At 36.9% G+C, this 26,342-nt stretch overlaps 2 protein-coding genes across 4 annotated transcripts in view; both read left to right on the top strand.

Annotated features, from left to right (window-relative positions):
* Window positions 1-7,910: 7,910 nt before the first annotated feature.
* Window positions 7,911-26,342, top strand: part of LOC127969347 (gastrula zinc finger protein XlCGF8.2DB-like) — a 45,564-nt gene continuing 27,132 nt past the window's right edge. For 2 of the 3 annotated variants that reach the window (XM_052571258.1, XM_052571253.1), the window contains exon 1: window positions 8,833-8,981. The gene's annotated coding sequence lies outside the window, so the exon portion shown is untranslated. Of the gene's footprint in view, window positions 7,957-8,832; window positions 8,982-26,342 lie in introns of those variants that run through there. The other variant, XM_052571235.1, reaches the window with a different exon arrangement.
* LOC127969271 (gastrula zinc finger protein XlCGF57.1-like) overlaps window positions 8,810-26,342 on the top strand; it is a 44,813-nt gene continuing 27,280 nt past the window's right edge. The window contains exons 1-2 of the mRNA XM_052571122.1: window positions 8,810-8,981; window positions 14,515-16,081. Of these exons, the coding sequence (XP_052427082.1) occupies window positions 8,810-8,981; window positions 14,515-15,854 (1,512 nt within the window). The 3' untranslated portion in view covers window positions 15,855-16,081. The remainder of the gene's footprint in view (window positions 8,982-14,514; window positions 16,082-26,342) is intronic.

Genomic DNA, 26,342 nt, shown 5'->3' with positions numbered 1-26,342 from the left:
TGTTGTCAGATCCTCTCTTATGTCTCCATGCACTAGCTGGATTACCGTCCTCCGTGTTTGTGTGCTGGTTTGGATTCGTGTTGTCGTCCGCGTGTCAGTGTTCCGGTCTGTTCCTGGTTCCAACCATTGACCACCTTCACCTGCACCGCTGACTTCACCATCCCGCTCTTCTCACGCCACCGTAGACCTTCCTTGCCATTGCCAACACTCTGGACACTCTTTATCAATAAACAACATCTGATTGCCTGCAATTGCTTCCTCCTCTTTTATCTGTCGTTACAGTATGATAGTCCAAGGGCCACGATTAAAATTAATGGACACCTAACTGATAGCTTTCAACTGTTTAGAGGTACTCGACAAGGCTGTTGCCTCAGTCCAGCACTCTTTGCGTTATACATAGAGCCCTTGGCACAGACTATTAGGCAAAATGAAGAGCTTAGGGGCATTATTATTGGAAATACTTAGCATATAATTGGACTTCCCCAATAAATGCACACGACGCAATTATAAACTTATATGGGAAGCTAAAAAGTTAAAGTATCTAGGTGTATTTATCTCCCAAGATCTAGATGATTTTTTCAGTTTGAATTTTGAGAAACTTATTGATTCTATACAGAAAGATATGAAGTGCTGGGCAATGCAGATATTAGACTTCAATGCTAGTATGGAAATAGTGAAAATGAATCTGCTTCCCAGATTTTTGTATCTTTTCATGTCATAGCCCATCAGGATTGCTGACTCGCATTTCAACGCTTGGTACCGGCTAATATCACAATTTATCTGGTCGGGCTCGACCAAGGATAGAATTTAGGACACTTCAGATTGATAAAGATAATGGCGGTTTATTATTACGCATCTCAAATGAGACATATGGTTTATTGGTGTTCCCAAAAAACCAAGGCTCGATGGAGACCGAACTATCCCAGGGACAGAGCCAACCTCAAACCCGTTTAGGAGGTAAAGTTATCACAAATAAAGATGGGAATCGTATAGTTGAAGATACACTATTAATTTGGAAAGAAATTTTAAATGAGTACAAATTGACTAAGGAAATTAAACTTTTGCTCTGGCCCTCCTGCAACCCGAGTTTTCGACTAGGTGAAATAGACTCTTCATTCTTGAGTTGGAAAGATAGAGGCCTCTTGGCCATGTGTCAGTTTTTAGATGGCAACACATTCAAAAAATTCTAACAACGCAAGAGTCGGTACAAACTAGAGAACAGAGATCTTTTCAAATATTTTCAAGTGACACATTTCTATAACAGTTAAATAAGAAAAGGTATCTTATTTATGAGCTTATGAGCACTTGCCAAGTAAAACTGTCTCTAAATTGTATAAAGCACTGCAGAAACAAAATGGAAATAATACCTTGTATATTAAGTCGAAATGGGAAAAGGATCTGTGTGTGGAAGTGTCAGAGGGTGATTGGCTTTTGATGTGTGTGACACAACAGACATCTACTAGTTCTAAAAGATGGAGGGAATTTGGGTGGATGTGTTTGGTTAGATTTTTCATTACACCTCACATTAATAAACAAAGGGGTGAACGACAGCAATGCTGGCGACAGTGTGGACATCGGAACGCCAATCACTCCCATTTATTTTGGATGTGCCCAAAGTTAGAACAATTCTGGGACCGTATCCTTTTAATTACTGGAAGGATAATAGGTAATGTCATCCCTAAAGACCCTAAGATTTTCTTGTTAGGTCTACTACCTGTTGAGGTGGTCCAAAAGCTATCACTCGGTCTTGGTTAAAGATTGACCCACCTCGGACTGAACAATGGAAAGAAATAGCAGAGGAGATAAACTCAATGGAGAAGATGACATACTTTCTACGTATCAAAGGACATATATATGTATAATAAGCGCTGGTCAAAATGGCTTGCATACAATTTTAATACTTTATTTGAATATTTTACTTCGCTGTTACATAATATATAGTGCCCCTTGTTCTTTGTCCTTGTATGTTGTGTTGTAATTAAGAAAAAATGCCAAATAAAGAGTATAAATAAAAAACCCTGATCAAACCCACCTACCTGTTATTTTCTAATGATCCCAAAGACATTGATTAACAGGTTCAGGTGTGTTTGATCAGGGTTGGAGCTAAACTCTGCAGTGCACTGGCCCTCCAGGGCAAGATTTGAATAACCCTGCCCTACAGCATACTTCCACAATATGGTATGCCACACATTGCACTTTAACTTTAACAGTTCAACACTGGACTATACATATACAATGCATTTAATACAATAACTTGCCCGTTACCACTGGATACCATCCGATGCACATCAATGACATTTATGTATCCAGTTCATGTACATTCTGTTTCTTCTTAGCATATTTTATGCGTATATACGTTTACTTAATGTAGAAGAATAGATAAGTGGTATGTAATGTGTCATTTATTAAATTAAATAATCTAGAAGTCATTACACAGAAATGTACTTGTTTTTTTCTAATTATTTTTTATCTTAAACAGGACAAAGGAAAACTCTTGGTGAAGCAACTGAAATCCATGTGACACTATTATAAAGATGGAGTTTATTAAAGAGGAGGTTAAAGAGTTGAAGATTGAAGAATTCATAGTCAAACATGAAAATACGGAGGAGCAAATAAAGCTGGCATTTATTAAAGAGGAGAGTGAAGACGTGAAGATTGAAGAAACATTCAGAGTCAAACATGAAGATACTGAGACACAAACAGGTTGATTTTTATTCTCAAAGCTGAACTCATTATTTTTATCCTTATGCTTATCCTAAAATGTCCAGCTCTACAGAAATGAAGAATTGCATATGAGTATCCTAACTAAAGCGGTTTAGTTTGTCATGTCAAGTCATCTTTATTTATATAGCGCTTGAAACAAAATACATTGCGTAAAAGCAACTGAACAACATTCATTAGGAAAACAGTGTGTCAATAATGAAATATGACAGTTAAAGGCAGTTCATCATTGAATTCAGTGATGTCATCTCTGTTCAGTTAAATGGTTTCTGTGCATTTATTTGCAATCAAGTCAATGATATTGGTGTAGATTACGTGACCCCAACTAAGCAAGCCAGAGGCGGCAAGGAACCAAAACTCCATCGGTGACAGAATTGAGAAAAAAACCTTGGGAGAAACCAGACAAAACCAGTAGTTCAATTCCAGTCTGCAGCAAAGTCAGATTGTGCAGAAGAATCATCTGTTTCCTGTGGTCTTGTCCTGGTGGTCCTCTGAGACAAGGTTTTTACAGGGGATCTGCATTTGGGGCTCTAGTTGTCCTGGTCTCTGCTGTCTTTCAGGGCTGTAGAGGTCCTTTCTAGGTGCTGATCCACCATCTGGTCTGGATACGTACTGGATCCGGGTGAATGCAGTGACCCTCTGATCTGGATACAGACTGGATCTGGTGGCTACGGTGACCTGGGAATAAGAGAGAAACAGACTAATATTAGTGTAGATGCCATTCTTCTAATTATGTAGCAAGTACATCGGGTGTTATGGGAAGTGTTCCCTGTTCTGGTTTACCTAATTAATGCAGCCTAAAAGTCCTTTAATGGATTTGGATATTAAAAGAATATTAGTATGTTATGAGTAAGCCAGGTTAAAGAGATGGGTCTTTAATCTAGATTTAAACTGCAAGAGTGTGTCTGCCTCCCGAACAATGTTAGGTAGGTTATGCCTGAGTTTAGGCGCCAAATAGGAAAAGGATCTGCCGCCCGCTGTTGATTTTGATATTCTAGGTATTATCGAATTGCCTGAATTTTGAGAATGTAGTGGACGTGGAGGATTATAATGTAACAAGAGCTCATTCAAATACTGAGGTGCTAAACCATTCAGAGCTTTATAAGTAATAAGCAAGATTTTACAATCTATACAATGTTTAATAGGGAGCCAGTGCAGTGTTGACAGGACCGGGCTAATATGGTCATACTTCCTGGTTCTAGTAAGAACTCTTGCTGCTGCATTTTGGACTAGCTGTAGTTTGTTTAGTACTGAGCCTTGAGGTACTCCATACTGCACTTGTGATTGATATGATACATCTTAATTCACTGCTACGAATTGATGGCGGTCATATAAGTACGATTCAAACCATGCTAATGCACTTCAACAAAAGTGTTGCCAACAAAGTGTTAAAGTCTATGCAAAATAATGTTGTGGTCAATTGTGTCAAACTAAGCACTAAGATCCAATAATAACTAATATTAATAGAGAGATACACCCACGATCAGATGATAAGAGCAGATCATTTGTAACTCTAAGGAGAGCAGTTTCAGTACTATGATACGGTCTAAATCCTGACTGGAGATCCTCAAATACCATTTTTCTCTAAGAAGGAATATAATTGTGAGGATACTACCTTTTGTAGTATCTTGGACAGAAAGGGGAGATTTGAGGTCGTTCTATAATTAACTAGTTCTTTGGGGTCAAGTTGTGGTTTTTTTGATGAGAGGCTTAATAACAGCCAGTTTGAAGGTTTTGGGGACATATCCTAATGTCAACGAGGAATTATTAATAGTCAGAAGAGGATCTATGACTTCTGGAAGCACCTCTTTTAGGAGCTTAGATGGTATAGGGTCTAACCTACATGTTGTTGGTTTAGATGATTTAACAAGTTTACAATTCTTCCTCTCCTATAGTAGAGAATGAGTGGAACTGTTCCTCTGGGTCTATAGTGCACTGTCTGATGCGATACTGTAGGCTTTATTTTCGTTAATTTAGCCACTGCATTGAATAAATACCTGGGGTTATGTTTGTTTTCTTCTAAAAGAGAAGAAAAGTAATCGGATCTAGCAGTTTTTAATGCTTTTCTGTAGGATAGGTTACTTTGCCACCAAGCAATACGAAAGTTTTGTTTTCTTTCAGCTGTGCTCCATTTTTCGGGCTGCTCTCTTTAGGCTGCGAATATGCTCATTATACCATGGTGTCAGACTGGTTTTCTTAACCTTCCTTAAGCGTAAAGGAGCAACTGTATTTAAAATGCTAGAAAAGAGAGAGTCCATAGTTTCTTATACATCATCAAGTTGTTCAGAGGTTTTGGATATGCTATGGGATTTGGATGCATCAGGAAGATAACTTAAAAAGCAGTCTTTTGTGTTAGAAATGATGGTTCTACCATACTTGTAACAAGAAGTAGAATTTACAATTTTGGCTATGTGAAGTTTGCACAGAACTAAATAATGATCTGAGATATCATCACTTGGCTGAATAATTTCAACACTATCAACATCAATTCCATGTGACAGTATTAAATCTAGAGTATGATTTCGACAATGAGTAGGTCCTGAAACGTGTTGTCTAACACCAATAGAGTTCAGAATGTCTATAAATGCTGATCCCAATGCATATTTTTCATTATCAACATGGATATTAAAATCACCAAATATTAAAACTTTATCTGCAGCCAGAACTAACTCGGATGTAAAATCACCAAACTCTTTAATAAAAAAAATCATGGCGCCAGTCTGTTTTTTATTTAAAAAAAAAAAATTCTGACATGTTGGTTGTTTTATTCTTCATGTGGATCTTACAAGTTGCACTGAGTCGACTCAAGTGGTTTAACCTCAGTTTTATGAAGTGACATGGAGTGCATTGTTTGGTCAAAACAACCCTGATTTGCCACTTTATTTATATAATACGAATCTCCAACACATGATTCTGCAGCAGATAATTTGATGTGCATTATTAATAATTCATTCACTGCAATCCCTGTGCAAGAATTCAAATGTCATGGAAAGCGGTTCCATGTTTATTGATATCTGTTCATATCAGCAGAACTCAGAGTGTTTCAAGTTTGTATGGATACATTTTAGATTCTCTTCAACACCTGTAAATGAAGGTATTAAAATGCAAATATTTGTATGGAAATAATATAGCTGTACTATAAAATAAATTAACTTTTATTAAATTCTTCATATCTGTCTAATGAATTGATTCACATTAATCTTACAGTACTTCTGAACTGTCTCAAGTACAATCTTTAGGTAGTTTATACTTGTTTAGGTTGGTTCTGGAATGGAGAAGTTTGGGAACCCCAGATTTAGTATACTTGATGGTGGTTTTGATGCTGTTGGTTTTGGCTGCTTTAATGCTTTTTTTGTTGTTGTTGTTGTTGGTTTAGATGTCTATTGCTTTCTGCCCTGAATCTAGAATTGACTTACTTTTTTGTGCTTTAGACCTGATGAAGCTGAAAGAAGAGAGTCAAGAACCGAAGGAAATTGAAGTGACAATTCAGACTGACAAAGATCAGGATTTCATAATTGGGGGGAAATATTTTAGTTGCTCAAAGACAAAAAAGACACCATTTAAAGCAAAAACTAGACGCCATTTAATCTGCCAGCAGTGTGGAACAGGCTTCACTCAAAGAGGAAACCTTAATGTTCACATGAGAATTCACAATGGAGAGAAGCCTTTCACTTGCCAACAATGTGGAATAAGTTTCACTCAAAGAGGAAACCTGAATGTCCACATGCGGATTCACACCGGAGGGGAATCTTTCACCTGTAATCACTGTGGAAAGAGCTTCATACGAAAAGGAACTCTTAAGACTCACATGAGAAGTCACTCTGGAGAGAAACCGTTTAAATGTGATCAGTGTAGAAAGAGTTTTAGATATAAAGACGACCTTAATAAACACAGGAGGATTCACTTCAGAAAGAACGGTTTTAAATGTCATCAGTGTGGACGGAGTTTCACAGACAGCAGTCACCTTAAGAATCATGTAACAACTCACTTCGGAGTGAAGCGTTTCATGTGTCTTCATTGTGGAAAGGATTGCAAAAACAACGCGAACCTCGAGGTTCACGTAAGAATTCACACTGGAGAGAAGCCTTTTGTTTGCCCTCAGTGTGGAAGGAGTTTCTCGTTTAGAGGAAACCTAAAGATTCACATAAGAGTTCACACTGGAGAAAAACCTTATTCCTGCCCGCAGTGTCCAAAACATTTTGTGTATAAAAGAGACCTGAAACGTCATTTGCAAACAATGGTCTGTGCATCGCAAGAAGTTTAGCAGAAGGAGCAATTAAAAAATAAAACTTGTGTATTCTTTCTGTAACTCTTGCCTTTGGGACTGACAAATCAAATTTAATTTAACAAATATTTCATTGAAAAGGGTTCCACACAGAAAGTACTAATTTCAAAGAAAGATGGGTGTTTTTCTGATAAATCTGTCAAGATGTTGGGATATACTCATTAATGCTGGGCACTATACGGTGTATATATATGTGTGTGTGTGTGTGTGTGTGTGATTTCCATGATCATTGGGCTTTCCATTTGTCTCTGTTGTATATTATTAATAAACTTCATCTGTCAATTAAAAAACGAACCCTTTCTTCAGTTTTTGATGTTGGTCCCAGCATGTTTAGGATCTATTCAAATTAATAAATTAAATTAAATTAAAAATGTGACTTGTGAACCCTTTCAAGCAATGTGAAAAGACAGATGTTTAGATATATGTCTGTATGAAACAACGTTAGACACTTTTTCTTTAAAATTAAAATTTCCATGACTTAATTTACAAAGTCAAACAAAGTAAGTCAACTTTTAATTAAGCTTGCAATATTAATATTTTTTTCTGACCACAATAAAATTGTGTATTTATTTAAAAACAGTTGCACGTAAATTAAATACAGTTTTGCTATGACACAATAATTTTAAAAGTGTAACTGAAAAAAAAAAAACCGTTTTGGTGCCCTGGTATAAATTGTTCCCTTTAATCAAACAGAAGTGCTTTGTCTTTTAAATGGAAAAGCACATATTTGATGATCAACTCGCTCTTTATTGGTAGTTATTTTAGCACATCACTGGACATCTTTTTGCATGTTAACTTTTATTCATTTTTGTGATTTTGGACAGCACTGCGCGAGAATGACTTTTATTTTGGTGTGGAGACGTGACGTCATAAGGCTGCCCCGCGCTCCTGCTTCTGTGATAGAGCTTAAGAAAGGTTTGTCCCACCAGAGTCGCCAAAAAAAGAGAAAGGTTTGTGGTTTTAAGCATTGAAAGGTTGTAAATCAATACGAACTTAGGTTTTACTAGTTAAATAAAAATACTCAAATATGATTGAATAGTGTAATGCTTTATCTAACATTGGAGAAAGTTTTTTTTTTTTTGCTCGTGTGTGCGCAAAGTAGTGAGGGGGAGTCCGATTCTTTTCAGCGAACCGATTCTTTCAGACAGTTCATTTCTATTGTCCAAATTCGGCCCTCATTCGAGTCTTCGATTCACTAGCGCTCACAGCATCGCTCGCCATGTTTCAGTGCTGTTGAAGTTACAGGACTAATATATATGCTGGCATATTGATTTAAAGTCGAAAGAACTGTCACGCATGTGTGAAAAAGAGTAACATTACTTTAGTAAAGTGTGGATCAAGTCTTATTCAAGACGCGCTACCTACTTCGATCAATTCGGTCCAATTTTGCGAACTGGCTCAAAAAAGAACCGGTTCAAAACATCGATTAGTTCACGAACGCTTTGCTCTAGTCATGACCCGGTGTAGCAGTCGATACAGAACAGAACAGAATCGACTGCTACACCGGGTCATGACTAGAGCAAAGCGCATCCACGAGGAAAGATGCATCTCATTATGCTCCCCATATTCTGAATACGTTTATTGTAAACATTTGTGACGCTAGTGTTGAGAATTTCTGTCTAAGCAGCTCGTTTGAAGCTATTAACTTTCTCTGACTGACTCTTTTACCAATGCACAGAAGACTGAACAGCGGAGCTGATTAGGATTTTATTAATTTTTTTCTGTTAATTCTTCCCATCTTAATCGGGACAAAGTGTCCAAACACAGGAAACTTCTACTGAAGCAACTGAGATCTACTGAAAGATGGCTTCTATTAAAGAGGAGAGTGAAGATGTGAAGATTGAAGAAACATTCAGAGTCAAACAAGAAGATACTGAGAAACAAACAAAGATGATGTTTATTAAAGAGGAGAGTAAAGATATGAAGACTGAAGAAACATTCAGAGTCAAACAAGAAGACACTGAGGAACAAACAGGTTGGTTTTAATTCTCAAAGCTGAAGCCAGTCATTTGATCCTTATTAAAATGAATGATATTTTTGAGAAGTTATATGAGAATTCTAATTGTTTGACATGGAGTCAGTGCCTCATGTGACATTGCATAAATATCCAAACATGCTGAAATATAGAGAGTTATAAATTTTGGTTCAGGCTGGATAGAACTGATACAGTGCAGAGCTTATGCTGGATTTCTCAGCGAGGAGTATTTGCTTCCTAACAGAAGACAATCAAAAACAGTAATACCTATTACTTGACAATGCAACCGTATCAAACAAAATCTATTTTTCCTCCATATTGCCTAAAGAAATCCAAAGGGTAAGTGAATAACTACTCATTTGCAGTCTAAACCACCCGCCCTGACTCTTTAGTACAAATGTACTCAGCAATGCTTGTTTACGTGCATAAACCTCGCCCCCTCCAGACAGCAAAATTAATATATTTGAATAACTTTCGAACATTTACACATGTAGAATTTACCTGTGATATGTCAATTATTCACTGAGGAGAACATCTCAAATGCGTTAAACCTATTCACTGTGTGCCACGGTGGATTGATTTGATCTATGATCGACATAAAGAGCTCCTCGAGAATAAACGCACAAATCAAATTACCTTAATTTACTGAACCTGGGTCAAATTGGTGAGATAGCATGTACTTAAATGCCATTCATGGAACAGCTTTACTGACAAGATGCACATAAAAATCGCATTGAATATTTTTCACAGCCCTACTTAGCCTCTTTTAACAAACAACCCTCTACATTGACACTTCTATTCTAACAGTATTTTGTATAGAATTAGTTTTTGCCTGTTTTTTTTTTTGCCTTTATTATTTCACCAAAATGTAGGGAAACCTAGCTTTGTATATTTGTAGATTTTTCCTATTGAGAGCGAGGAGTCACGTGCCGATTTGGGTTGATTTGGGAGGGGTCTCAGCCGGTCGGCCATGATGGTAGGACATGCTATCGGTTGCCAGGGGCAACGCCTTCAGAACTTCACAGGCGCGACTAAACATTCCAGAGGTCTTTAATTTTTGTGCATTTATTATGTCGGCGGAACGGAGATGGATCTACGAATACGAGAAAGAAATGAATTAAGTAAAGCAATGCAGAAAGATAAGGTGAAAGAAAGGGGACCTTACAGGAACAAGCTCACACCAAGCACAAAACAGCGGTATTTGGAGAAGCTCTCATCAAAACATGTTGGAAACGTTTGTGTAACATTGCATTGACCATCTCGTTACAATTTAGTGTTTACGAAACAGTCGCAGTTATTTAAGTTACTTTGTCAATTTGGTCAAGAAGTGTCTGCTAAATGCAATGTGTAATTACAACACGCTAAAACGTGTGTGAATAAACTTACTTGGGCGAGTAGTACCGCAGTTTTCATCCCCTGGAGGCTTGTAGATGGACCCAGCCACAGCAGACAGCCTCGTAACTTTCTAAAGACTTGTGGCTTTTAAACTCCTGAGACTGTGATATTGAGGGGAGGGGCTCTGTGCTATGACGACAACTCCTCATTCTCAATTGTTTCAAGCTCATATTGAACAGTAACCCCAAAACTAAGGTACCGTATGTTCCAGATTATAAGTCACACTCATGACGTATTTTTGGACTGATGCGATACTTAGGTGTGATTTTTATAGTCCGAAAAATACGGTATGTACTGAAATGTAACTTCTGTGTACCATTACACCCCTACTTTTTATTGTTTTTGGTACATATAACTTTTATAAATTAGTTTGACACCAAAATAACCTTAGAAAAGTAAACGCTCATTTATAAAATAATCAAACAATCACCAACGAATAATCAAATTATGAGAAATAAAACAAATACAACAAAACAAACACATGAATCAAATAAAGAGTGTTTTTCATGTAGGACTAAACAGTAGATTTTTCTGATACATAAATACTGATGTAAAATAATACTGCATAGACCTTACTTTACAAATATATTCAACCATTAGCGGTTACAGATAAATTGTTTTGATGTTCAAAACTTAAAACGATAAATACTGTTTTCAATTATTAAAAAAAATGAAAGGATAATTTAATCGAGAAAGTAAAACAGCCAAAATGTGGTAGTTAGTCTCTGCTAAGTACCTTTATACCACAAGAAAAGCTTGTAGTCCAATAAATTTCAAACATTATTAACCTCCTGAGACCCTGCATCCTCTTGAGGACATTATATTTTAGTGAATTTCTCTGAGACTATACATGCCACAAATTTAAAGGGTTAGTTCACCCAGATAGCAAAATTATGCCATTAATAACTTTACCCTAATGTTGTTCCAAACCCGTAAGACCTCTGTTTATTTTTGGAACACAGTTTAAGATATTTTAGATTTAGTCCGAGTAGTTCCATTGAAGTTGTGTGAACTGTATACTGTCCATGTCCAGAAAGGTAAGAAAAACATCATCAAAGTAGTCCATGTGACATCAGAGGGTCGGTTAGAATTTTTTGAAGCATCGAAAATACATTTTGGTCCAAAAATAGCAAAAACTACGACTTCATTCAGCATTGTCTTCTCTTCCGTGTCTGTTGAAAACAAAGCAGTTTGTGATAGCCGGTTCGCGAACGAATCATTCGATGTAACCAGATCTTTTTGAAACAGTTCACCAAATTGAACTGAATCGTTTTAATCTGTTCGCATCTCCAATACGCATTAATCCACAAATGACTTAAGCTGTTAACTTTTTTTAATGTGGCTGACACTTCCTCTGAGTTCAAACAAACCAATATCCCGGAGTAATTCATGTACTCAAACAGTACACCGACTGTGAACTGCTGTGAAGAGAAAACTGAAGATAACACATAAGTACTGAAGCACTGAATTAAGTTCTTTTTCACCTCTCTTTGAGCAGGAATGGTTTAAATTAATTTGAATGTGTAATTTGGCAAAGACGAAACATGTATAAATGATAAACATTCACTCTATGATGATTGAAATTTAAGTTAATTTGGGAATCACATGGATAAGGCCTGGTCAATAAGGATCACATATCAAGGATACAGGGCCCGGTTCCCCGCTAACGCTCACTCTTAGCGCGCTAAGAAGACTCGAAAGATATATCTTACCAAAGTTGTTTATGTTCCTAAGTGTGTTCCCTGAAGTGTCCCTTAGGAAGCTTCTTAACACGCTGCCTCTTACGTCCCACGTTACAAGGGCGCTTTCCAGAGTGAGGGTGCTGAATTAGTTGGCATCGATTGCTCATGAATCGATTTTCCACTTCACGCGAAGGTGCATTACAGTGTTAGGAAAGACAACACGCAAATGAAACGTTCCTCAAATTATTCCAGTAACATTTATTTTAAAATAGTTTGTTATCAGTAAATGGACTATGAATTAAATTATCAAGTTGTCAGTAATATGTTCACACGATATTCACACCATATGTTGTGACGGTTAGACGAACCGGGTATCCCTCGCTAATCTTTCACCCTCCTTATCCCGTTTTGCCACTTGTGTCACTTCTTGACATGGGTTTAACGACTTATAAAAATGATGTAATTCACTTTTATATTAATGGTAAGGTACTTTATAATCAGAATTGATTAGCAAGCAGCTGCAGTTACTTCTGTTTAATGCGGTATTGATTGCCATTGGTTAATGTTTTCAATAAAAAGCAACCTATCTACAATGAACAGATAGAGAGAGATACAGAATATGATGGGGAAGCAACGTAAAAAAAAGGTTTTGATTGATTTTTTGATTGATTGCCAATTTAAACGGTTTAATGACATTACGAAATAGCCTACGCCAGTGGTTCCCAACCTTTTTCAACTCGCGGCCCACACAACCAAACTCATGAGAGGTTAAGGAATAGGTTAAGAACTGCTTAGCGATAAGAAAGTTTTGGGGAACGGGGCCCAGATCTTTTAATGGTTTCTTTTATCCAGGTGGATATACGCAAAATCCAAGCACAATTTTACCTAGGAAACTCGTATTTACTGCAATTCTGATGCCATGTGAAAAGCAGCATTAATATGGAACATGACTTAGATGTCCTAAATACGGGATGGTTCTGTATTACACTGCTCCAAACAATTAAGGCAACACCTAATCACAGTACAGCACCAAGTCAGTTTAATGTTAGGGATATCAATCTGTCCAATTAAGAAGCATAGGTGATTGTGAATCAGGTGCCCTGGAGAAGCAACCGCTAGACAACACCCAAAAAAGGGAATGATTTTGCAGGTGTTGGCCACAGACCGTTGTTGACAATTATTCTTCCTGACTGATTTGTCTTTAGTTTTATGTTTTGTTTGGGTCCTTGTCACTTGTCTGTAGCATGATGCAGTTCTTATATCCCAAAATGTTTGCTCGTGCAGTCCAGCTCCTCCAGGATAGCTGTCGCTATCTCCATATGTGCTGTCGCAAGGATGTTTGATGTGTCTCCCAACACAGTTTCAAGAGCATGAATGAGATACCGAGAGATAGGCTGTTAACCAATGAGATCTAGACAGGGAGGCAAAAGGGTAACAACCCAACAGCAGGACCGGTATCTGTTCCTTTGTGCAAGAAGGAACACGAGGAGCACTGCTAGAGCCCTGCAAAATTATCTCCAGTAGGCTACTGGTGTGCATGTTTCTGACTAAATTGTCAGGGATAAACTGTCAAAAACATACTTAATAAGCGTGCCATGAGGGGTCAGCATTCTCTAGTGGGACCTTTGCTCACAGCTCAGCACTGTTACAGCTTGATTGGCTTTTGCCAGAGAACACCAAAGCAGGTTCACACTGAGCACATGTGACAAAATCTGGAGATGCATTGGCAATGTTATGCTGCATGCAGCATAGTCGTTCTAGCCCATGGTGCCTTTACTGCTGTTTGGTACTGCAATGAAACCCTCCGAGCCATTGTCAGACCATATGCTGGTGCAGTGGGTCCTGGTTTCCACCTGGTGCCTGATAGTGTTTGTCCTAGTGAGGCAAAAGTGTATGGACAAGCTTTAGATGACAAAGGTATTGATGCCATTTACTGGACCTCTCGTTCTCCAGACCTGAATCTATTTGAGAATCTCTGGGATATTATCAGAGCATCCACAGCCGTCAAGTAGCACAACAGACTCTTCAGGATCTCACTGATGTCCTGATCCAGGTATTGGCCAGATATTGTGGAGAGTGCATATAGATAGGTATGTGGGGGCCATACACTCTACTGACTTCTATTATGTGTAGCTGTGATGAACTTCATGCAAGTTGGATCAGCTTGTAACTTAAGTTTTCACACCGAGGGCTGGATTCAAAATCAAAAACACCAGATCAGTGTGTTGATGATTTTGGTTTCCCTTAACTTATCACTTAATATTTATCCTTAAAAATTATAGAATGTTTATAAATAAAGGTTTTCAAATAATTTTTAGAATTGAAAATTGCAGTCATTGAGAATCAATATGTGATTTAAGTGTTCCCTTAATTTTTTTTGAGCAATGTGTATGGAACAATTGTAGTTTTGTGCCATTAAACCAGGATTAACTTGTATTTGTCTTCTTTCACCTTAGACCTGATGGCACTGAAAGAAGAGAGTCAAAACCTGAATGAAAACAAAGAGAAAAATCTGAGTGATGAGAAGCATCAGGATTTCATAACTGAAGAAAAATCTTTCAGTTGCACACAGTCAAAAACGATTTCCATTCGAAAAAAAGCTCAGAAAACAGGATCTGGGAAGTTCATCTGCAAACAGTGTGGAAAAAGTTTCATTCGAAAAGCATCTCTTAAAGTACATGAATTTATTCACACTGGAGAAAAGCCTTTCACCTGCCCTCAGTGTGGTAAGGGTTTTTCACAAAGATCAGCATTGTATCCCCACATGAGAACTCACACTGGAGAGAAGCCTTTCACATGCCAGCAATGTGGACAAAGCTTCACTGAAAGAGGACACCTTCAGGTTCACATGAGACTTCACACTGGAGAAAAGCCTTTCACCTGCCAACAGTGTGGAAAAGGTTTCAGTCAAAATGAAACCCTTAAAACCCACATGAGCGTTCACACTGGAGAAAAGCCTTTCACCTGCCAACAGTGTGGGAAAGGTTATACTCTAAATAAAAACCTTCGAATCCACATGAGAATTCATTCTGGAGAGAAGCCTTTTCCCTGCCAACAGTGTGCAAAAAGTTTCACTGTAAAAGAAAATCTTAAAATACATGAAAGAATTCACACTGAAGAGAAGCCTTACATATGCTCTCAGTGTGGTAAGGGTTTTTCACAAAGATCAGCATTGTATCCCCACATGAGAACTCACACTGGAGAGAAGCCTTTCACATGCCAGCAATGTGGACAAAGTTTTACTTATAGCAGAATCTTTAAGGATCACCTGAGAATTCACACTGGAGAGAAGAAGCCTTTCAAATGCCAACAGTGTGGAAAAGGTTTCTCTCAAAAGAGCTACATTAAATACCACATGAGAGTTCACACTAGAGAGAAGAGCCTTCTCAGCTGCCACCAATGTGAGAGAAGTTTCCCTAATAATGGGAGTCTTACAGTCCACATGAAAACTCACAACAGAGAGAACGTGTTCACATGCCAGCAGTGTGGAAAAACGTTCTTTCGAAAATCTAATCTTAAAAGCCATATGAAAGTTCACACCGAAGAAAAACCTTTCATCTGCAATCAATGTGGAAAAAGTTTTAAACATAGTTCAGCATTTCATCAACACAGGCGTATTCACACTGGAGAGAAGCCTCACACCTGTCAACAGTGTGGAAAGAGTTTCATTGATAAAGGAAGCCTTACAGTTCACCTGAGAATTCACACTGGAGAGAAGCCTTTCACATGCACCCAGTGTGGGAAAAGTTTCTCTCGAAAGGTACACCTTAAATCCCACATGAGAATTCACACCTGAGAAAAGACACATCAGCCCTTCTCCGATGACTGTTTGTGTCATCAGTGTGGAGTGAGTTTCATAGATCGAAAACATTGTATGAATCATGTCTAATTGGAGAGAAGCCTTTCATGTGCCATCACTGTTCAATCACAGCAAACCTTAGGCTACATTTTACTCGACACCATGTGGTCAAAAATGTAAAAAAAAGTTTTACGTGTACACAACAACCTTTTCAAAATTATTCTGTCACCTTGTTAGAAATACAGGTTTTAAATGAATTTGAAAAAGCAAATGAATTTAATAACTTTTATAATCATTTTGAATTGACGGGAAATGGTAGCATTGATGAATGTAGAGATTTGCTTAGTTCAGTAATATGTGATTATACAAAGGATAGAATTATGGTGATAGACCTTAGTGCTGTTGCTAAAATCTTTAAAAGGCCACATGCCAAAAAGTCCAGTGGTCCAGATGGTTTTTCAGCTTTTTTACTTAAAACATTTGCTGATGAATTATCTCCAGCCTCCACTATTTCAATGATCACTCGACACTGGAATTATTCCTACAATATATAAAAAAGCAGTCATTATCCCAGTTCCATATATATGTATAACTTTAGACCAGTGGCGTTAACATCCATGGTGATGAAATCCCTTTAACGTATTGTGACAGAAAAACTGAGAGAGAATGTACTGTATAAATTAGATCCTTATCAATTTGCGTACAAAGTAAATAGGAGTACAGAAGATGCTTTGAGTACAATGACGCACCTTATTTTAAAATACCTTGAAAGTCCTTTAGCTTATGTTAGAGTGTTGTTTATGGATCGGAGTTCAGCATTTATACTCTACTTCCAGATGTTGTGTTATCTAAGTTAAAACAGATGGAAGTGAACCCTTACATCGTCAAATGGTACTATGCATTTCTAACAAGACGACAACAGCAAGTGAAAATTTATTCAACTTTATCTGACATATTGGTCACAAATGTTGGAGCTCCTCAAGGCCGTGTAAGTTCTCCCATTCTCTTTACGTTATATATGAATGACTGCATGAATCGGTACATAAACAATTACATCATTAAATTTTCTGATGATACAACTATACTTAGTTTGCTGACAAGATGTCGGTATGTACAAATCAGAAATAGAAGGGGTTGTGCAGTGGTTTGAGGAACATAATTTGAGGTTGAATGTCAAAATAACTAAATGATCTTTGACCCAAGGTTGGTGGGTGATCATAGTCCAATTTTAATTAATGAGCAGGAAGTCGAGCAGGTAACATCATATAAGTATTTAGATATCATTTAAGTATTTAGATATCTACTTTGATTTTCAGCTGCAATGGAGCTATGTGAACTATGTTTGTACAGGAACTAGTCAGCGCTTACATTTTTTGAGAAGGCTCAGGGTCTATGGGGTGGATAAAACTATCATGTTACTGTTTTACAGATCAGCCATTGAATCTATAATATGCTATGGTCTTAAAATATGGTTCGGTGATTTGACTGTTAAACTGAGGTCACAACTTCAGAATGTGGGCGAAGAGCTGGAAAAATAATGGGTATGTTGTCTCCACTTTCTCTTCAGGAAATTTTTTGAGAGGTCTGTTAAGAAGCAGAGTCTTAAAATTATTAGTGACCCTAGTCATATTCTCCATACGGAGTATGAGCTAATGCCCTCGGGCAGGAGATACAGAGTTCCAATCTGTAAGCTGAATAGATATAAATTCTCTCTAATTCCGTTATCTGTCAAACTATTGAATAAGTGATTGAAATTGTTTATGTGGGTGAGAGTGATGTGATGGGTAACATGTAATATTAGTGTATTATTAGGATTGTGTGGGAATTATGTTTTGGAATGGTTTATTATTACTATTATTGTGTATATATGTAAAGTGGATGTATACATGTATTTTTTTTTTTAAGTGTGTTTTGACCTGCTCTCCCAGTTGCCTATGATTAATTTCTCCTAAGGGAGACAATAAAAGAGAACTAACTAACTTGTAAACATTACCTGTAGAGAAGTGACTATTGTTTTTTTTGTGATGCGTCTCTGCTCTTGGTTGTAATATTGAAGTAAATCCACACTTTGCTGAAGAAGCATTAGCAAACTCTTGAGCAGCAACAACAGTTCCATGTACTCTGCCATTGTTGAATATGTTTGTTTGCGCTTGCCTTTAAAATTGACACACTGTGCATGTCTACATACCTAACAAGTGCTATGCACGTGCAAGACATCACCGTTTTTAGAGATTTTGGTTTTGGGTGTTTACACAGAAACGAAAACGCTGCCATTTTCAAAAACGTGCACTTTGAAACCTGTTTTCAAAGATATGCGTTTTCAGTCCCCAAAGTGTTGTTGTCGTGTAAATGAACTGCTGGAGGGGCAGTTGCACTGTTAGTGCTCTAACTACTAGGATATTGCCATCAACATCACAAGTAGTTTGTCTTAATGTATTAAATAAAAAAATAGATTATTATTGTAATCAGACTTGTTTTATTGTGTTACATTAAAGGGGACTTATTTTCACTGTAAAAAGTTGGATTCTGTTGCTAAACATGGCCAACGTTTAAAAAAATTTGTTGGATGTATTTCTATCAGAAAGACTCAGAGAGAAAGTAAACGTTTACATGGAATTTATTCTGTAAATTGTTAACAGATGGTGGTGAGTGAGTTACAATTATTAGTGAATAGTTGTATAAAAGTAATTTTGGCGTATTCCCCATCATTTGTCCAAATCCCGGGGATTCAGGTTTAGCTGATCCTGCCTGAAGAGCCTACCCCCAAAAAGAAGTGTGAATTGATACCCATCAGTTGAGGTTTTTCTTGATTGGATATCCTAAAATGGAGTCAAATGATTAGCATTACATTTGATGAAGAGGTTTAATAAAAACCACAGTAGGTCGGGTTACAAACATAAAGAGCATAACAACAGGTAATGAAGTGAATATAAATAATCTTGGGCTTGACTCCCACAAATGCTTGAAAGACTCTACCGACAAAACTCCATCCAATCATTGGAATCCAATGAGTGAACCCCCAAAAGAAAATAAACCATGACACATGACACGTAATACTCAGAAAGCAATTGGACACGGAGTTAAGATTGATAAATAAACCTTGTGGAACAATTCCCCTGCAGAAGGGTAACACTTATTTTACAGCGATGCCTTATAAGCTAATTGAATTATACCAAGCTACTGAACCCTTAAAAGCATTGTTTAATGAAATAATTGAAGTCCACTCTTCAGGAAATGTCAAATCTCAGGATTGTGCAGGCTTGTAACACTATCCTTGAGTTCAACAATCTGTTGACGAGTGTTGTCAAGTTCCTTACAAAATCAATGACCAAAACAGGGTTGAGAGAGGCCTTATTAAAAATTTCACACCACTTTTTTCAAAAAGTCCACCCCAAAAATTAAAATTTTGTCAATCACTTACCCCTATGTCGTTCCAAACCAGTAACAGCTCTGTTTGACTTCGGAATACAATTTAAGATATTTTGGATGAAAATCAGGAGGCCTGTGTCTGTCCAATAGACTGCCAAGTAAATAACAGTTTCAAGGTCCGTAAAGGGTATGAAAGTAATCAACAGAATACTCCATCTGTAATCAGATGTGTAATTTGGGTTATGAAGTCACGGGGACCAACAACACAACAGGATGGTAGTGAAAGTGACATACAGACAAGTATGGTGACCCATACTCAGAATTCATGCTCTCCATCCATTAATTAAACAAACAAATCCAGCATTTTGCAAACAAACTCGATCTGCTTAGCAAAGGAAAACTCGACTCGCAAACAAACATAAAGCAATGTTCAAATACAAAGGTCAATTTGTGCTAAAACGCAGTTAAGTAATATAACAATATAAGTGTTTTACAAATATAAATAAATGAATTATATTTCACAAATAAATACAAACCATCCAACAAATTGCATGTAACCTTTGAACAAATACAAAATCTAGTGCATAAAAATGCATACCTGTCTGTTATGATTGTGAGACAGTTGGCTTTTTATGAGATCTCGGCTCGATTTTCTCACATTTTCTCACATTTCAAAAATACTTACAACTTGCTCAGCAGACTTCCCTGTGGTCAGTTCTTGCTTACGGCTCTTAAATTACTACTCTTGCAGACCATAACTTGTCAATAATAAAATACAAGTTTTATTAAAGTTAACAAAAGTTAAATCAAAGTACAATAGTAAAGTTACAAAATCAAGGTATAATCAGCTGGTATCAGGCGTCGAAGGATACTGTGCTTGTTCAATATCCATCCGTCGAGTCGCTCTCTCAGTCTTTTATACACAGACGTCAAACGCTGGCTCTTCTGATGTCATCACCTGGAGTGCTGCCAACTCCTCTGCCGAGGCTTTCAGTTGTTTACTTTGCATTGCTTTAGCCCCTTTCCTCTTCTTTTTCCTCTTAACCATCTGTGAAATACACCTTAACTACTATATTGTCCGTTTATCATAAAAACTATTTCCAATACATAATTGTTTCTACTCTAAATCAGTCACTGCATACATTTCATGCAAGTAAGCGGTTTTCTTAATGTTAGTGAAGTTACGCAATACATTTTCCATATAGCATTAATCACAGGGTTACATATTTGTACTTAAGCAAAAGAAAAATGTCATCCTAACATCTTCAAGCTAAAGTACTGTTCAACATGTTTTTTAAACTTATTATATTTTGCAAGAATCATATACACAGTGCCATCATGCATCAGTAAGCTGGTATGAAACACATCCATATAGTTTTCAGGCCAAACTCGAGCATTCTTTCTTTCTCTTTGCACTCTTTTTTTTCTTCTCATTTCCAGATACAGTAGTATCAGGTGACCAAATCTTCGTGCTCTGCTTGACAATGCTAAGATACTGTCCAAATCTTGCACTCAACAAACGTCCATTTGTAATTTCATGTACACAGGCCCCAGTAAGATGCCCCCAGGGGTCCTCACTCAGAAACGTGTGGCTCTTCCCCTGTCTCTGACATCCTCTTCAGAAGCCAAGAGAGGGGATCTGGCATTCCAGGCATACCTTCTGGTGTGCGAGCCGCTTGTTTGATTCTTTGCACCTTGGGGCATGAAGGCGGGCTGAGTCGGAGTTAAATCCTCTTTCTCCAGGAATTCCACAAATTTCTCTGCCTATAATAAAAAGCAGTTCATCAAATTTGACCACTTTTACAACTTCAGCTGTAAATTTATTATGCAAGCAGTGCACAAGAATCTAATCCCCCGATCTCCAATCTGTACCAGTCTTTACGTTTAAAAAGATTGTAAGTTTTTTTTTTTCAAATGTCCACATACACTCCAGTCATCAATTCATAAGATTCAACATTATATTCTGCCTCATCATAGTCATTAATCCACATAATGAATGTATTCTTGCAGAAACATTCCTGGCATAAATCCCCCATTACAAAGTTCGCTCTTAAATCAGTCAGGAATTGACGGCATCTCATACAATTATCTTTCCCAATAACAATCCAGTAATTAAATTTTCTTGTCAATAATTCTCCACCTGAGGCTCTCCTTAATTCCTATATGAGCATTAAAAGAACAATGTTTTTTTTGTTTTTTTTTTTCAAATTGTGGTCCTTTGTATTTGTTCTTAATTTATTTAAAGTTAACTATCATATCAGGTTTCCATAATAAATCATGCATACATTTTCAGAACCAATAACCCACTTAAATGAAGTTCAAAAATAATAAAAATAGAAAATAAAAACTTTTTATTTTAATTTATATTATTATTTTTTATAATATCATATCATATTCACTGTAATAAAAAGACAGTTGTTTACCAGAATTTTCAAAAGGTTGTCACTGTTTCCTGAGAAAACAGCAATGCTGGTAGAATAATTCTTACAGTTATCCATTGTATATCACTCAACTGTTCACCCTTCGTGGCACTCTATTGAAATGCCATTCATTTCAGAATTAAAGTCTCATACCTTATGCACCAAAGGAGTGCTACGTTCGGTCAAGGTCTTTCGATGAATCCCTCTTTCAATGAGCACTTGTTTGTCCTCTTTATCTGTACTCCTACTAAGCCCAAACACCTGCATGATAATATTAACGACTGTAGAATAACAGATTTTTAATAAACTTCTTACCAGTCCTCCAAGGCCCTTTAGTTCTCACAAAATCAAAATCTCAATGAAAGCTCCTACTAGTAAAATAACATACAGTATCAAATATCCATTGTCTGTATACTGCATGCAAGTTAGTATATTGTAGTCTAGCTACTGTCCAATACAATGGGTACGGAGTTATACATTTACTTTTATCTTCTTCAGCATAATTCTCTCCATTATCCATATATATGGGCTTATACGATGTGACTCCTTAAGCCAACATCCTATTAATTCCTTGATTAATATCCAATCTTCTAAAATAACTATCTAAAGACATATTTAAATAAGGCCATCCTAGGTAAATAAACAGTTTTCCTGTAAAGTATTAAACAGTCCATAAGCTTCTGTCAATAGTCAAAACCTCCTTGTCATCTAGAATGCCACTGATATTAACTTACATTTTATAATTTGGTGTTGATATAGTCATAACATTGTGGTATTCTGGGATTTCCTTAGGAATAGCCCAAATTATTCTGCTATCATTTACCTGAAATCTCATCCTAACTACAGGAAAAGGATAGTAAACGCTTTGCCAGGTAGTTTTATATTTAATATTTTTATTTCTATCTTTTATACTCATTCCATCATGAGATTCTCTGTTTTTCATCAATTTTTTTTGAGCTTTAATGCTTTTCACAGTAATGCTCTCCAAAATATTAGTTCCTGTATCAGCAAATAAATAAATAAATAATACAAATTAATTGTATTATCATTTGATCCCTTTCAGTTCATTTTCAGTAAGCACATTTTCCCACAGGAGTTCTCAATCCTTTTGAATATACACTAATTCATTCAGTAGTTTCACCTTACCAATATTAATGTATAATAATATATTAATATTAACCTATGTCAATATATAAACCAATTTATCCATGCAAATGGATCCCATCATTTTTTGTAGTTTCATACATTGTATATTTATTGTCATTATATTATTTTTCACAGTTTCTTTGGAATGCACGTTTAGGATCATACAACACATATTTTACACATTGGGTACCTCTATCAGAATGAGCGGAGTTAGAATAATCTGGGTTTCTTTATTTGGCATAACACTGTCCTCAGTGTTGCTCGTGTAACACCCTAATGTCTCTCTAGGTCCAATATAGAGTATATGCTGCAGGCAGTGCCAAATCCAAATTCTCTTTATCCGTTAATGTTACATGGGCTTGACCTTATTCTACATTTCACTAATGTATCTTTCCCCACTGTATAATTTTTTAATAATTTCCTCTCATTGGCTACATTCTACCAATGTTTTTCGCTCACATGGCCCTGAAAAGAATTTAGTCACTATAGTACAGTTGGAAACTTTTTTAACAGTAATCTCATCAACCACAATCACTTTTGTAGTGAAATTAATTATCGGCCAAATTCCTGTTAAAATCACAACCCGTTACTAATAATACCGTCAGACTAGGTCGTGGTACAGTATTTAGGGTTTTCGCCAGCGTTGTATTTTCCTGGCTCATTTCTCTCTCTCATCTCCTTCTTGTAATTTCATCATTCCTGAGAGAAAAATAAAAATAATAATAACACAATAATTCAAACCTCCCCCCTTCTGAACCTTTTGTCAATTTACCCAATACTTACTCTTGTGCCAACTCAATGTCAACCGCACATGCTAGAATTTGTGGTTCAGAAGTGGTGGTCATGTTTTAAACAACTTACACCATTAGTTTAAAACATGTATTCAGAGAAGGCTGCTGTAACCCTTCCATAATTGGCTTTTTGCCCGGAGATAATACAGCAGCTTGCTGGCTCTTCTGTCTCCAGAATGCAATCGGGACACACAGAACTCTGCTTCTTTTCACTATTAGTTTATTTGGACATCTTTCTTCATCTAATTGTCCAAATTGGCAACGCACATTGCTATTTGAGTCATTGGATTGTCCACGTCTCAGAAAATCAATTCTAGGTGCCATTATTCACTCACCTATATTACTTTCTAATAGCGTTTTAGCAACGGTGCCTACGGACCAGATAATTCCAGTTCCCTTATATCTGGCCGGCATGCTTTGACCTTCTCGTCAAAGCAAGTTTTCAAGCACTCCAGCTCCGTTCCCAGACCTTCGGGGTCAACTAGGAGCCATTTATTTTGAATGTCATCCATATTTCTCTTAATATGGTATGACCATCGATAATCGACGCCTGAATTTCCCAGCTGTTGTTGATAAGTCATGTTATCAACGTGCAATCTTGAACCTTCAATTTTGTCTGTACTAGATAAATCACCATAGGTCTTGTTCCAAGACCAAACTTTATGTCTGCCATGTACCAGCAATTTACGGTGTTTTAATGTCATCGAGACATACATCGCATTTAATCACATATTCCCTGTCCACAAACAATCACAAATGGTTTACTTTTCTCCAAGCCGCTGTGTCATTATTACTTCAACTTTAGGGAAACTAATTCTACATTCTTGGCAGAGAACACACAAAGCTGCTTTTATTCCTCCAGGAGTTTTGTAATATTGTTCCCTCTTTATTCTTGGCATAGTTAGAGGTTTACTATTTTTTTTATTGCTTTTTAATTCCTCCCTGGATTTGGTCTTGCTTATCGCTGGTGCTTCCCACCACAGGTATTCTCCAAAACTACCACAAATAGCATACACATACATATGCTATATCACATGTCAGCTTAACAGGTTTATGCAATCTACCTGTCTGTCTGGCTTTTTCATGCTCAATATCCTTCGCTATATAATTAGCATCGCATCTTCTCATTAGATTAGTTTAAATTCTAATCACACCTCTCTGGTAATTAATCTCAATCAATTTAATAAGCTCATCCTTATCTAATTGATAATCTTCCTGTTTGAATAAAATTTTCTTGTCCTTAGTTTTTAACCAAGACCAAATTCCTCTAACTCCAGAGGCCATTATCTGCTAATTCCACAGTATGTTTATCAACTACTTAAATTATTTTATCCTTCTTAGTAATTAAATCTTTAACTGGTTTATTTTTATGTTTATTGTCTAACCTGATCCAGACGTGGTCTCCTACTCGGCAAGAGTCTTCTGGCTGGTCTTTTGGCGTTTGATCTCTGTAAGATTAACATAAAACATTAAATCTTCCATATATTCATCCCATCTATCATGATTACAATTGGCCCGTTTCCGGCTTTTTAGAATCCCTATAGATCTCTCAGCTATTGCGTTTGACTCTGGGCAATCTTATAGATTTAATTAAACTGATATGTTTTTCAGTTACAAAGTCTTCAAACTGTTTTCCTATAAAATCTGTGCCGTTGTCAACCCTAATTTTTTCTGGCCAGCCCCAAGCTACCAGTAATTAATTGACATCTTTAATAATTGCATTTGCATTTGTCTCTTTTAAAGGCTTTCCCAAAATTCGGCCCGTAAAGCCATCTACTACCACCAATGGATATTTATTACCGTCTTTAGACCTCAGGATCAAATGTCCAGCGATGTCCAAAGACCATGCCTGGTTCACTCTGTCTGGTATAATAGCTCCAAAATCACTTCGTATTGTTTTATTATAGCCTTTACGCATGCACTGTTCACAATTTAACCTTATGTTTCTATATTTCTGTCTTCAGTTAGAAATATGTATTTTATTATCTGTCAAAACTTTGCAAACTAAATTTACACTTGGGTGCATAATTTGGTTAAGTATTGTCTGTATTATGTTTCCTTCTGTTTCTTTAATCACTACTATTCGTCTCATGCACGCTAATTTATCAACTTCATTATTTCCTTTGTCTACCTAGGAATATCCCGGCTGATGTATAACCGTAACGTCAAATTCACTTATTACCTCTTGCCATAATGGTGCGTGTTCAATTTGCTTACCTTTTGACTTGGTGTAACCGTTCTTATTCTGGATTTGCAAATTGTCATTAATTTCTGTTGCAACTGCTATCCGTCACTATTATGGCCTGTAAATATCCAAGTTTTTCAGTGTTTTCAAAGCCTGTAACACTGTCATGAGCTCTGTGTACTGTCCTGTGCCTTGCACTACTCCCTCTTTTGAAGCTATGACCATGTTGCTCTGTTTCAGAATGAAAGCCCAGTGAGCTTCCTTGTCTGCGGCCGTTTTTGAGCCATCTGTGAAAACAACTGTATTTTTATAAAGCTCTAATTTCTTTTTCTGTCATTTTTTAAGTTCCTTTTGTCTGATTTTCAGATCTGGATCTAGAAGCATACTTTCCCATTTCTGCCATTGGCTATTAAGCGCATGGGCATCCTTTACATTGTTTTTGGAGACATGAGCTAATACTGCTGTTTTGTGTTAATAAATATTTTCTGGCCCCTTGCCAGGCCTTTCAGCTCGGAATATCATTTGCTAAGTGCTGCCAGCTGCTTCTCCACACCAGTAAATTTAAGTTCTGGGA

The sequence above is a fragment of the Carassius gibelio genome, chromosome A4 (assembly GCF_023724105.1).
Source record: "Carassius gibelio isolate Cgi1373 ecotype wild population from Czech Republic chromosome A4, carGib1.2-hapl.c, whole genome shotgun sequence".
Taxonomy (NCBI): domain Eukaryota; kingdom Metazoa; phylum Chordata; class Actinopteri; order Cypriniformes; family Cyprinidae; genus Carassius; species Carassius gibelio.
Note: the sequence above shows the minus strand (reverse complement) of the source record. Positions and strands in the feature narration are given on the sequence as shown.